The sequence below is a fragment of the Coenobita brevimanus genome, chromosome 52 (genome assembly GCF_032717465.1).
Source record: "Coenobita brevimanus isolate Jiangsu-jjx chromosome 52, ASM3271746v2, whole genome shotgun sequence".
NCBI lineage: Eukaryota > Metazoa > Arthropoda > Malacostraca > Decapoda > Coenobitidae > Coenobita > Coenobita brevimanus.
Window position 1 is genome coordinate 36,765,206 of NC_137005.1, and position 15,082 is coordinate 36,780,287.

The window sequence follows — 15,082 nt, forward strand, 5'->3', positions numbered from 1 at the left end:
TGTCCTGTGTGTGTGTGTAGGGAAGAGGTAGGGTGCATGTGAGGTAGATGTCCTGTGTGTGTGTGTGTGTGTGTGTGTGTGTGTAGGGAAGAGGTAGGGTGCATGTGAGGTAGTTAGTGTTGTGTGTGTGTGTGTGTGTGTGTGTGTGTGTGTGTGTGTGAGAGAGAGAGAGAGAGAGAGAGAGAGAGAGAGACCAACCACCACCTTCAGCCAGTGTGAGATGGGCATATGACTGAAACACAGGAACGGGCTACCTGATGCATGTCCAGAACCAGATATAGTAAAAAAGAATACACCATTACTCCACGCTGCCCTTCCTGCCGCGTCCCCGTTGGTGTGTGGTGAGTGGAGGAGGCTGGTGGACTCAGGGAAAGGGTCATGTAGTCTTGAATGTGGTTTGGAGCTAAGACGATGCTCATATTAGCCTTGTATGCAGAGGGGGGTTCAGATGCTGTTATTCCTCATAGATACTAGGCATAAGTTCCCATTCGTAGGCCATCATCATCCTTTTAGGGGATAGGAAGAGGGTTGAGGGATGTCCGTATACCCAGGCAGTGAAGCCATCTGGTTGTATCGGGGCCACCACGTGAAGGCGCCCCTCTTCACCACCAGACTGGAGGGATTTGATACAACCTTCATTACTAAAAGTCTTTCCAAAATTTTCATCCGGAGGTGGGAAGGATGACGAAAATGCGTCGCCCAAAGCCTACCTGTCTATCTATAGCCCGACACCCCAATCCCGCAAAGGGTGGCCGAAGACAAAACGCCCCCAAGTCGCTGTCACCCACCATTGGACTGCCCTTCCCCCCAACTCACTCCACCCTCCCTCATATACCTCTCAACTCCATCCCTCCACCTCATCCTCGGCATCCCACACTCCAGGGATTAATTTGCTTGTAACATCAGGGCTTTTCACCGCACCTCGCCCTCTGCCTCTCCCTTCTGAGGTCGTGGCGGGCTGCGAGGGGCATCAGGAGCCAGAGAAGGAAGCCGAGGAGGAACAGGAAGGAAGTGAACCCGATGCTGACACGGTAACTCCCACTCCAGTCACGGATGAAGCCTGCATGGGAGAGAAAAAAAAGATTATTACTACTACCACTACCACTGCTACAATAATAACTAAAAAAACAACACAATAACATCAACAAGAACAACATTAAAGCAACGAACCAACAAATAACTCAATAAAAAAAACCATATACTCACCTATAAATGGACCCAAGCAGATAAACCCAGTTCCTACGGTAAAGCAGCTGGCGCCAAACACGGGTGCCAATCGCTCCACGCCCATCACATCAATCATCACCAGGTTGAAGAGGCCCATGGTACACCCGGCGCCGAATCCGAACCCCGCCATCGTCACCATCAGCAGTTCGGGGCTTCGGAGCACGGTGAAGGCTGGGTCGACAAGAGAAAGTGAATCGAAAGATTGGTAATGAAAGTGGTGACATCCTTCATCATCAATCATCATCATCATCATCATCGCCTGAACCTCCTTTCTCACCCTAGGGCAGGACGAGGAGTAGCAATGTCCAGAGAGCCCAAATTTGCCCACTCTAATGGGCCACGCTTCCATTCACTCACCATTCAAGCCCCCAGGATCCTGGCTCTATTGGCTACGCCAAAACGTTCACCACGTTCTGTAGCTTCACATAAACGTATCCGATAGTGTCAATATGGACGCTGCCACGTTAAAAATGGGTGCCAAATCCCTGATTATGCACTTCTCCTCACAAAATTCATCCAGCCAGCTCGATCTGTGTCAGTCCCCTAGCCTCACCGACTTCCAAACCTCTTTTCCTCACACACTCATCCACCATATCTCTCCACCTTCTCCTTGGCCTACCTCGCCTCCTCCCTCCTTCAAATTCGCTCATATATACATTTTTCACCACTTTGTTGTTATCCATTCTCTCCACATGACCATACCATCTTGGTACACTGGTCTTCGATTCTGGTGTCCACAGACTTCCTCACTCCGCATCTTTCACGAATCACATTATTTCGTATCCTATCCACCTTCTGTACTCCACATACATTCCTCAGCAGTCCCATCTCCACTGCTCTTACTCTTGACTTTCATTTTCATGCGACACCATAGTCTCACATCCATATGTTAAAGTTGGCACTAACACTCCCTCATGTAAGCCTCGTACTATTATTATTATTATTATTATTTATTATTATTATTATTGTTAATAATAATAAAAATAATAACAATATTATTATTATTATTATTGTTAATAATAATAAAAATAATAACAATATTATTATTATTACTACTACTACTACTACTACTACTACTACTCCTACTACTACTCCTGCTATTACCACTACTACTACTGCTATGATTATCGTTATTGTTATTATTTTTCTTTTTATTGTTATTTATTTATTTATTTATTTATTTTGCATATTGGTTCACAATAAATTATAATGCAAAGAAAGAACCTAAGACCATAAGACCGCAAAACTGCTGCTTTAGAAAGAGAGAGAGAGAGGCAGGTAAGGGCACCCATCATCCACTCACACGATGTAGCGCTGTCTTTAGGTGGCTCTACATTGAGTGACAAGCTTAATGGTTTCCTGTAGCCTAGGAAGCCATTTACAACGCTGGGTGGTAACCATAGACCCAAATAACTGGATAATGTGTAGCCTACTGTGCTTCCCATGTTAACTCGGTGGAGGGACGCATATGCGGCGTCCATCGGAAATCAAGTGCCAAATCCAGCTATAGTCCTTTTACCTTAACTTGGCCCAGGTCTCTATCCTTCTGTACTGTTTCACGTAGCTCAGTGGCAGAAGAATACAGTGCTATGGCTCTTTCTCATAGCACTTCTTCGTGACTAGCACCATATTCTAGTGATAATATATAAGGCAATACTCAAAATGGAGAGGCGGCAATATTAGGCCAAGTGAAAGTACAAGGAGTATATTTACCTTTTAACACCTGCTGGAAATTGTTGAGAAAAAAGTGTAAGAAATTTAATAAGAACTGTAACAATGCTAAAAATAGATAGATAGATAGATAGATAGATAGATGTTTGCTGCCTAGACTCATTCCTCCATCTCATTCTTGGTCTCCCCCTCCTCCTCTCCCCCTGCACCCCACTCACATACACGCTTCTGGTCAGTCTTTCATTCTCCATCCTCTCCACCCCATACCTCCATCTCATCCTTGGTCTCCCTCTGCACCCCACTCACACAAACTCTCCTAGTCAGTCTCTCATTCTCCATCCTCTCCACTCCATACCTCCATCTCATCCTTGGTCTACCCCTCCTCCTCTCCTTCTCCACCTCACTCACATACACTCTTCTTGTCAGTCCCTCACTATTTACAGCAAACTTGACTTACCAAACATAGTAGCGCTCATCACCAGGAGACCAGCCATGTAACAGACCCGAATTCTGAACCAGGGGAAGTCAGAGAGCGAGGAACTCAGCATGCGCATCACCAGGTTAGTCAGCGCATAGGAGGAGATGCAGAGCGCAGCGGTGTCGAGGCTGAGGCCGGCTGAGGTCACGGCGAAAGGAACCATCATGAGGAAGTTCATTATTCCATTAACACACAACATCCCCCCCAAGCACAGGATGCAGGCACGCAGGGACCTGAGCACCTGGAGGTCTGAGGAGGAGAGGGAGGCCTTGAGTTAGGTCTGAGGAGGAGAAGAAGCCCTTGAATTAGGTCTGAGGAGGACAGGGAGCCCGTGAATTAGGTCTGAGGAGGAGAGGTAGACGTTGAATTAGGTCTGAGGAGGAGAGGAAGACCGTGAATGAAGCTCAAGGAGGGTCTGAGGTATGTGTAAGAAGGGATTGAATCTTACGTAAGAAGAGTTTGAATCATGCCTAAGAAGGGACTGAATTGCTCTTAAGAAGGGTTTGAATCGTGGCTAAGAAGGGTTTGAATCATAGCTAAGAAGGGATTGAATTGCTCTTAAGAAGGGTTTGAATCGTGGCTAAGAAGGGATTGAATTGCTCTTAAGAAGGGTTTGAATCGTGGCTAAGAAGGTTTTGAATCATGCCTAAGAAGGGATTGAATTGCTCTTAAGAAGGGTTTGAATCATACCTATAGGACGAACGAAGATCACTAAATCAAATAATCAACTTTTGCTGCCCCTGTTTTCCACTAGAACAAGACCCACAACAATTGATGTTACATAAAGGTCCCTAATTAGACTACTTGATGAACAGGGACAAGGGAAGAGGAAGAGGAACAAGGGACGAGGAAGAGGAACAAGAGACGAGGAAGAGGAACAAAGGAAAGGGAAGAGGAACAAGGGAAGAGGAAGAGGAACAAGGGACGAAGAAGAGGAACAAGGGAAGAGGAAGAGGAACAAGGGAAGAGGAAGAGGAACAAGGGACGAAGAAGAGGAACAAGGGAAGAGGAAGAGGAACAAGGGAAAAGGAAGAGGAACAAGGGACGAGGAAGAGGAACAAGGGAAGAAGAAGAGGAACAAGAGAAGAGGAAGAGGAACAAGGGGGTAGAAGTTTGTTGATACATACCTGAGATCATTCCAGTTGCCAAACGATACAGGAAGTGACACAGGCTACAATATGCAGATTTCCCCTCCATTTCTTCCTCAGTGCATCGTCCCTCCTTCCCTCTCTCCTCCCCTTCTGCTAGGTAAGACTGGGTGGATAGGGCGCCCATTCCCGCCACGTCCGGAGTTGAGATACTGAAGGTGGAGCTGAGGCCTGAGGTATAGGAGGATGTGCTAAGGCCTCGAACCGCTTTAAGTCGTTTCAGTCTGGCTCGAGCGATGATGGTCTGCAGCTCCGGCTCTAGGTCCCCAGGGGCACTATCGGCAAAGGAGAGGTTGGAGTTGGAGTGTATGAGCCCTCGATTCAAGTCTAGTTTAACGTCTTCCTTGCTGAACAATTCCTCTTCTGCTGTTGCTTCATTTGCTTCCTCAATGTCTTTATCTGGACCAGGCTTTAAGTGCCACTTGACAGGGTGGAAGAAAGAGGCTCCGATGCAGGCATGGAGAAATATGGCGCCGATGATCATAGTAGCCCCAGCCTGTCCGAACTCTTCCTGCAGAAGCCTGGCGAGGGGCGGAACCACGATCTGGCCCATACATATACCAGCCATCATGATAGCGTTGGCTACACCGCGTCTCCGCACGAAGTATTGTGGGACGATGGTGAAGCACATGGCCACCACTACCCCACCACCAAAACCTGCAACACACAACACAGGTAGATGCAGGTCATAATGGTGTCCCCCTATGTCATTAACTATAGGCAAAATATTTCATGTTTTTAGTTACTGTAATATTGAAAAGTGCATAAGAGTGGAATGTGTGCCTGTGAGATGGAGCCAGGAATCTCAGGGTCTAATTGGGAGGACTTAATGTACAGTTGCGGACATGTCAAACAGAAACATCCCGTCCACCAGCGAGGTGATGTAATGCTCGCCGCATCTGGTAACACTGACAGGTATGGAACTTCACCAGGTTTCGTTTGGTCGCTAGGACGAACCGAACACGATTATCATTGCCGCTGTGTGCAGTTATTGGTGCTACTGTAATGTATAAGCAATGTTCCGCCAGAAAATATACTGTTAATAGCATATTATGATTATTGTAAGTTTTTAAAGTTAGGTGTCACAATACTCCCTCTATATAATGGCAGTTAGTATGAAAGACACGGATTTCACGAGTGGGTTAGTTTTGAGTCATGAACCATGAAACAGTTAACAATTCATCATGTAATTCATAGTTGCCGGCTCCCCACAACTGCCTGACATTGGCAGACCTCTGAAATCGAAGCAAGTCCCTACATGCAGGAGGTGTCGCCACAGGAGGTAGCACAACAGGAGGCGACAGGGTGGGGGGTGGGGGACCTGGGAGCCTGGGGTGGTGGGTGAGGAAGGGGACAATACTGGTCGAACTGGGGCCTAGAGGAGAGGGGTGATGGGGTAAGGGGCAGCGGACTTTGGCAGACGAAAGGAGCTACACACATTATATATATATATATATATATATATATATATATATATATATATATATATATATATATATATATATATATATATATATATATATATATATATATATATATATATATATATATATATATATATATATATATATATATATATATATATATATATATATATATATATATATATATATATATATATATACAGTATATATATATAAATATACATACATTTATAGTGTGTGTGTGTAATATTTAAGGGGAAACAGAGTGCTACACAAGTCCGAAGTTTATGGGGCAACATGCCTACGGTTACCATCGTCTGCTGCTGCGTGCGTCATGTATTGCCTCGTTTCCACAAACATTGACGTATTTTATTTGAGGCACTTGGATTAACTGCATTGCAATATTTTTCAGATTCCAGGCGATGCTAGTCAGTACGCACCTGTCACCTGAAACAGTCTCACGTGGACGCCTGTATCATAATTAAAAACTGACTTGGCACTAATACTCGTCTTGATCTTTATCTTGTCAGTTTCACAGAGTGTGAACACTACACGGTTGTTTAGCATAACATAACACACTGCAGGCAATGTGTGTACTAGCATTTAATACAAACGATTTCTGTACCATTAGTGGCAGGTGGATGTGCTCACCATCCACTCACTCGATGTAGTGTTGCTTTAGGTGTCCACCATTTCTTCTCGTCCTTCCTTCATCTTCTGTCTTTCTTTCCTTCATTCTTTCTCCTTCCTTTTGTTTACGGATAACTTTACTCCCTCTTCTGTCTTTCCTTCCTTCTTTACTCTTCCTTCTGCCTATCGATGACTCGACGCTGAGTGACAAGCTAAATGGTTTCCTGTACACCAGGAAACCACAGACTGCGCTGGGTGATAACCCTACCCGTGAGCAACGAGGAGAAGAACAGGAACTCAGGCGAGGGGGTGAAAGTGGAGATGAAGAGACTAAGGGCCATGATAGCAAAAACTTTTACATTCCTCTCACTATTCACTAAATCAGCCTCTTTACTGCTTCACAATGTTCGAATCTTACCCGTGAGCAGCGAGAAGGAGAAGAATAGGAACTCCGGCGAGGGGGTGAAGGCGGAGATGAAGAGACCGACGCCCGTGAGAGCCGTACTGGAGACACCCACCTTCCGCCACCCGAACTCGGTGATCAGGGAGCGACACACGAGGCCAGCGACGTTCCACACGAAGCACTGGGTGTTGAAAATCCAGGCGGTGGTGGTGGAGGAGGTGTGTTCCGCCAGCAGGTACTCGGAGAAGAGCACCCCGAAGCAGGGCCCCAGGGTTGGCACGAGGATCTGTGGAATCAGCATTTAAGAGCAAGGAAACGACCGGAGGAGGCTTCTTAACACCTCTTCCTTAGTGAATTATTCTGATCAGCTAAAAAATGGAATCTGAGGCTAGAGCAATGAAACAAAGGGAAGCATATTTTAAGTGACACTTGGGGATTACGTAACACCTCTTCCTTGGCGATTTATTCTTAGGAGACTGGAATAAGAAGTTTGAGCAATGAAACAAGGTGAAGCATTTAAGTAGCAGTGGAGGCTCGAAACACCTCTTCCTTAGCGATTTATTCTGAGTAGCTAAATTAAGTCAATGAAACAGAGGGAGGAATTTAGGCAAGACTGGAACCTTCTTAATGCCTCTTCCTTGGCGAATTATTTTGCACATTACACTTCGATATTCTCTTGTATGTTACTGAGGCAAACTATGTCGATATGAAAACGATATAAATAAGATACATAACAATGCTAAGGTAAAGTAAGCAAAATAAATCGCTAAGGAAGAAGCATTACGAACAGTGAACTAAGAAAGAAACAACTAGAATAAAACAAAAAGCAAACTCACTAAAACAAGAACTGAGAGAGAGAGAGAGAGAGAGAGAGAGAGAGAGAGAGAGAGAGAGAGAGAGAGAATTACGTCAGGGAATATGATAATTGGCCTTGGCTTGTGTGTGTGTGTGTGTGTGTGTGTGTGTGTGTGTGTGTGTGTGTGTGTGTTTGTGTGTGTGTGTGGCATACTGTAGATTAGGCACTCCTGTTTCTGAGGTCCCGTTTGTTCCTGTTTGTTTCTCCCTGTTTATCGCTTTATTAACTCTGTCCTTCTGTCTGGGGCCTGTTTTTGTTTGTGTCTGTCTGTCTCTGTCTGCCTTGATGCTCCTGTCAGACGCCTTCACGTGGTGGCACTGATCTGACCTGCCTGCGTCACTGCCTACTTATTCAAACACCCTTCACCTCTCTTCCTATCCCCTGAAAGGAGTGTGGTGGACTTCATGAGGAGGGTAACTTCAGCCTGCAGTCCACTGGGTTCACGTTTAGATGAGCCTCGTGTTGATACTACTACTACTACTACTACTACTACCTCTCCTCCTCCTCCTACTACTACTACTACTACTACTGCCACTACTGCTACTACTACTACTACTACTACTACTACCACCACCACTACTGGTACCACTACTACCACTACTACTACTACTACTACTATTACTACTACTACTGCTACTACTACTACTACCACTACTACTACTACTACTACTAAAACTCGTACTACTACTACTACTAGAGAGAGAGAGAGAGAGAGAGAGAGAGAGAGAGAGAGAGAGAGAGAAATACATATACAGATAGACAGAAAGAGATAGATACGGTACAGAGAGAGAGAGAGAGAGAGAGAGAGAGAGAGAGAGAGAGAGAGGCGCGAAGCTAGTGCCAAAACTGCAGATGGGTGCCAGACAGATGTGTGACTCTCTCATTACGTAAGTGCCAGTGTCAATAATTACCAAGCAGCTTAACATTCCACGATGGTAGGTAATTAGCGCTCAGTCTTCTGGTGTGGACGTGGGTGTGGCAGAGGGAGTAGAAAATGAATAAACGATGCAGGATAGACACTGATAACGCTGACTGTCTGCTGGTGTGGGCGTGGGTGTGGCAGTGGGAGTAGGAAATGAATAAATGATGTAGAATAGACACTGATAACGCTGACTGTCTGCCGGTGTGGGCGTGGGTGTGGCAGTGGGAGTAGGAAATGAATAAATGATGCAGGATAGACACTGATAACGCTGACTGTCTGCTGGTGTGGGCGTGGGTGTGGCAGTGGGAGTAGGAAATGAATAAATGATACAAGTTAGACCTCACCCGCCAGCACCAGCAAGCATATGGTGTGGACGCAACCTTATGCAGAACTTAAGAATAAAACAAGCTCTGTATATATGGATCTAGAATGGGTGTTTGCAGTGCCAACATCGCCAAACAGACTCTGCCAACACTAGGGAAGGAGTGCCAACATCACGTGGAGGTGGTTGGCACACAGAAGTCAGATGCCTTTAATGACGTGACAAATGTGTTCTCTCTCTCTCTCTCTCTCTCTCTCTCTCTCTCTCTCTCTCTCTCTCTCTCTCTCTCAAGGTCAAAGCCGACTCAGGTGCACGATCTCTAGCAGTAACAGAGCCAAAGACATGAAACTATCTCCAAGAAAATATCAATTAATCACATAGTCTAAACACTTTCACAGACTTAATCACTATACACTCCTCAATAATCTTACTGTATACCACTAAACAATAATATATCTATCTATTTATCTATTCATTGTCAAACGCCTTAATCCCGTGAGGGGTGGCCGCAAACAAATCGCCTCCTTGTCGCCCTGTCCCCCTCCATTTCACTGCCCTGCTCCCAGCTCACACCCCCCTCTCTCATGTATGGTAAAGAATAATATACTTGTAAAATATGAGGCAAATATATGATGTAATAATTCACTAACGCAACAATTTAATATAGGAAATCTTTTGACATTTAATATATTTAGAATTGCACAGGTCGTGGTAGGTGGTGGCGACCATCATCCACTCACTTGATGTAGTGTTGCCTGCTTCTTCCTTAACCTATATCATTCTTTTTCTGTGCCTGCCCTCCTCTCTTCCTATTTCTTCCATCTTTCCTGTCACTTCTTATTGCTTTTCTTTTCTTTACAGATGGCTTTACATTGAGTGACAAGCCAAATGGTTTCCTGGAAGCCAAGAAACCATTTACAACGCTGGGTGGTAACCATATAATCAAACCATACGTGCTCCCTACGTGTCAGCAAGTGGGTTGGTGGAGGGTTAGTGCCCCTCCCCGTAAAACAAATAACTCAAAGTCAAATGGCCACCCCTTACGGGATTATGGCGTCTGGCAATAGATAGATAGATAGATAAAATTGCACAGGTGTATACAGTACCTTTGTGTTATACTCCCAAACACATATATCTACAGGGAATAATCTTCATGCATACACTTTGGACTATTGATGTATACATAATTTATACTGTGATATGAATAGGAACTGTTTGTGGAATTAAACATTATTATTATTATTATTATTATTATTATTATTGTTATTATTATTACTATTATTATTGCAGCCTAGGTATATAGATAGATAGATTATTACTCTCCGTCCCTCCCTTTCTGTCTGTCTGTCTGTCTGTCTGTCTGTCTGTCTGTCTGTCTGTCTCTCTCTCCACATACCACACACAGGGCAAAGCACTCCACCCCACACCCTCCCTTCCACCCTATCTTTGACCGTGATCTGTTGCCCTCTCTCTCTCTCTCTCTCTCTCTCTCTCTCTCTCTCTCACACACACACACACACACACACACACACACACACACACACACACACACCTCTTACCATAGCAACAATCCAGGCGTCATCGAGATTAAGTGTGAGAAGAAAAATAAATGACTTTGTGATGGACTTACGGGAGGGGAGGAGTGGAAGAGGGAGTGGGGAGTGGGGAGGGGAGGGGAGGGGAAGAGGGAGTGGGGAGTGAAGAGGGAAGGAGAGGGGAAGAGGAGGAATGGGGTGTGTGGAAAAAGGAGGGGTGGAGTGGGGGGGTGTTATGATGGAGTGTGTGGAGGGGGTGTGGAATGAAGTGATGTGGAGGTAGCCGGAGGGGTGAGGTGGGGTGAGAGTGGGGATGGGGGTGAGGTGTGAGGGAGGAGGGGTGGGTGGGTGAAGGGATGGGGGAGGGAATGGAAGAAGGTAAGATTTGTGTGTGTGTGTGTGTGTGTGTGTGTGTGTGTGTGTGTGTGTGTGTGTGATAGATAGATATACAGATAGATAGACATAGATACTAATAATTTTACCATCAAACGTTTGTCAACCGAAACTCACCACATCAATATAACCTCACCACCAAACAATGTTAAGGGATCACGTACAGAATAAATCGCTTAGGGGAAGGTGTTAGGGGGTCACAAAATCCAATCCCTTATTCCAACTCACCATAATTATAAAACTGCCAATCGCCACCATCCAGCCCCAACCCCCATCAGGCGGGACCAGACCCCCTCCAACGTCCTTCCTTCTGCTGCCACTCCTGCTGCTCCCTCTGCTGTTCCTGCTGCTGCTACGAGGCCTCTCATTGGCGTTGATGTCGTGGCCGTGCTGTCTCCTGTCCGTGCACGTGCTATCCTTCGCCTTTGCACTCGTAGTCGTGAGAAACTGGGCCTTGGTTTCCTCACTTCTCTCACTTTTAGCATTTCCACGTATCTGTTTCTCATCCATATTTTCACTTTCCTTCATTTTCCTGTCATTTCCCACACCCTCCTTCATCTTCTCTTCATTATTCACATTCTCTCTCCTCTCATTATCAACGTCATCTCTTATCACATCCTCCGGTGCACTGAATTTAAGGCATTTCTCCTTTATACATTCATTGTCCTCTCCACTCCTCTCACATGCCCTCATCTTCTCTTCGTTATCCACGCTGGTCTTCATGTTTTTCACCTTCATCTGGTTATTCACTGCCTCCCTCACCTTGTCATGCATTTCTCTGGACATCCCTTGACCCTGCGTCCTCTCCGTGTCCTCATCTTTCCTCATCTTCCTGTCATTTTCATTCATTTTCTCTTTATTATGCTCACTCATTTTCGTCTCTTCACCATGTCACTTTTGGCGTTGCAGTTACCTCTCTCTCTCTCTCTCTCTCTCTCTCTCCTACACACTTCAGTCCCTCCTAACACACGCCTTCCCCCACTTCTTCGTGACTAGCGCTGCAATCCCAGTGAAGTCCAAGAGCGCTTCACCATTCACTCAGTCTATTTCAGTCACCACATACATAATACACCGTGAATTATAGACCACAAGATTATATATACGGCTTCGTGTTCAGTCAGTTTCAGTAAAGGTTTCAGTAGTTTCAGTAGAAGGGTTAGACAGATACAGACCGAGGCGGGAGGATAGCGCTGAAAGACTGTCTCGCCTGTACATGGTTAAGTAACACACACACACACACACACACACACACACACACACACACACACACACACACACACAGGGTCCCAATGCCAAGACTAGGGCTCCTGAGAGAGAGAGGGGGGGATGTGTAGGGTGGGGACGGAGAGGGAGAAGTGGGGATGTGTAGGGGTGGGGAGGGAGAGAGGGGGGGATGTGTAGGGGTGGGGAGGGAGAGCGAGAGAAAAACTGGGGATGGGGAAGGAGAGGGAGGGGGGGATATGAAGTGGTGAGGACGGATAGGGGGAGAAAAACTGGGGGTGGGGAAGGGAGGGGGAGGGACTGAGGGTAGTAATAACAGAGAGAGAGAGAGAGAGAGAGAGAGAGAGAGAGAGGGAGGGAGGGAGGGGGGAATACACAGGGGTAGGGATGGGGGTTGAGTAGGGGGAATGAGTGGAGGGAGGAGGGAATGACAGGGGGTGAGGATAGGGGGAAGGGAGGGGTGGGGATGGGGTGGGAGGAGGGAGGGGGAAGGGAGGGGTGGGGATGGGGTGGGAGGTGGGAGGGGGAAAGAAGGAGTGGCGATGGGGTGGGGGTGAGGGCTGGTTGAAGGGATAGGGTGCTGTCTCCTCCATGCAAGGGTATGGGAGGAGAGAGGAGGAGTGGAGGGGAGGGAGAGGGGGAGTGGAGGGAGGGGAGGGGTGAGAATCGGAGTGGCAGGGGAGAACTGGAGGGGGGGAGGGCTGGATTCCTGTTATCAGTGTCCTGTATATGAGATAAGGAGGTAAGAGGAAATATTTATGAGGTAAGTGGGGGAGATTGTGGGGTGATAAGGAGATGAGGAGGGGTGAAAGAGGGGTCTGTGATAGATGAAGGGGGTGGGGTGTATGCAGGCAGAGGGAGAGATAGATGGATGGATAGATAGATATAGACTGATAGAGAGTAATGGATAAGGAGGTGGGGTGTGTGCATAGAGAAAGATAAAGATTGACTGATAGATACAGACAGAGAGACAGACAGATAGACAGACAGATAGATAGATGGAGACATACATAGATAGATAGATAGATTGATAGATAAGCCATAGATAGACTAACACAGATATACAAACGTACACCCTTAATCCAAAGTTTCAGTACCCCTCCCCTGGTCGGATGAAAGTAGAAAGGAGGGTTAGGGCGCGTCCATACTTGTGCTGGAACAAGTGCTGGCAACATGTAAATCACACAATAGATGGATAGATAGATATAGGCTGACAGAGACTAATGGATAAGGAGGTAGGATGTGTGCATATAGAAAGATAGACTGATAGATACAGACAGAGAGACAGACAGATAGCTGCAAACATGGTCGGAGTAGAGGCGTCCAGATAATATTGCAAGATCATGATGAGGTCTCAGGTGCCTCGTATCGCATCACCTCTGCTGCTGGTGTATTCAAAGTTGCACTGAAACACGTGTTCATACATCTGTCCAAATACCCCTGCATTCATTTTTCCTAACATGTTGCCAGTTGGGTTGTCAGCACATGATGGAGGACAGGTATGGACGCGCCCTAACACAGCGGCCAGGCGAACGGACAAGCGTGAGTGTTGGTTTGCTACTGAGGGCCAGGCAGGGGGAAGCCACAGCCCCAGGCACCACCACGACCACCACCACCACCACCACCACCATCACTACCACCACCACCAACACTACCACCACCACCACCACCACCATCACTACCACCACCACCAACACTACCACCACCACCAACACTACCACCACCACCACCACCATCATCACCACCTCCACCCTCCCAGACAAAACACGTTACCATAACAACGGAACGCAAAACAAAAAAATGTGCTGTAATATCCGGCACGTAGAGGATGTATAAACACAGTCATGTAGTTGCAGTGGCAGTTCTCTCCTTTGTCGCGTCTAAACACATATGGGTATTATTATTATTATTATTATTATTATTATTATTATTATTATTATTATTATTATCATTATTAGTAATAGTAGTAGTGGTAGTAGTAGTAGCAGTAGTAGTGGTGGTAGTATTAGCAGTACTAGCAGTAGCAGTATGGAAGGGTACCGAGGACATCCAGCATTACAAGGGTGAACATGCAGTGTGGGGCACGGGGGAGGGGGGGGGGGCGTCTTCGTGTCGGAGTGGAGGAACACTAAGGCCGATGGGGGTAGGATATGAGGTAGGGGGGTAACTGGGGTGGTAATGGAGGTTGGTGGAGTGTAACGACCAATTAGACACTAGCTCAAGAGTCATCCAAACATCTGCATGATCTCGGCGAACTCCATGCCGGCTCGCCCGCAGGCAGTCACTGATGTGCAGGGGGGTTTGGACAAAGTATTAAGCCCTTTGGTAGTAAACAGTGAGGGTTTCGTTTTCGTTTTCGTTTTTGACGGCTCCAATATGCTTGCATGCGTCGGCCTTGGTCACCTAATGGCGGCTCTCCATGCTGCTCGATCTCTGGCAGCGTCCCTGTTTAGTCCATTAACCCTGAGATCACACTCAATGACCTCGTCCTAGCTCTTTTTTGGTCTACCTCTCGCTACCCTATCCCCAGCGTTAGCATTTCTAACTTTCTGCACTCAGTTATCATCCCCCATCCACTCCACATGCCCAAACCATCTCAGTCTACCTCTCCTCATCACAACACCAAGACACTCCAGTCCCATCCTACCTCTCAACTCCTCCATCGTAAACCTAGCCCCCCCAGGCCTTGCACTCAAGGACGCACATCCACCTAATCATTGCCACTTCTGTACATTGGAGCCTGCAAATATCCTCTTCCTTTACTGCCCAGGTCTCATAACCATACAGCAATACACTCCTAACACATGCTGCATACAAAGATCCCTTAGCACGTAGGGAGAGTCCTCTCAATG

General features: G+C 46.5%; 1 protein-coding gene across 1 annotated transcript; it reads right to left on the reverse strand.

The window, feature by feature from the left end:
* Positions 1-861: 861 nt before the first annotated feature.
* LOC145400404 (monocarboxylate transporter 9-like) lies at positions 862-11,286 on the reverse strand. Its single transcript, XM_080272921.1, has 6 exons — positions 11,238-11,286; positions 6,997-7,267; positions 4,504-5,181; positions 3,356-3,625; positions 1,207-1,398; positions 862-1,060 (listed from the first exon to the last, which is right to left on the reverse strand). Exons 1-6 carry the CDS (start codon positions 11,265-11,267, stop codon positions 903-905), a joined length of 1,599 nt encoding a protein of 532 aa, XP_080129047.1. The 5' UTR covers positions 11,268-11,286; the 3' UTR covers positions 862-902.
* Positions 11,287-15,082: the final 3,796 nt, after the last annotated feature.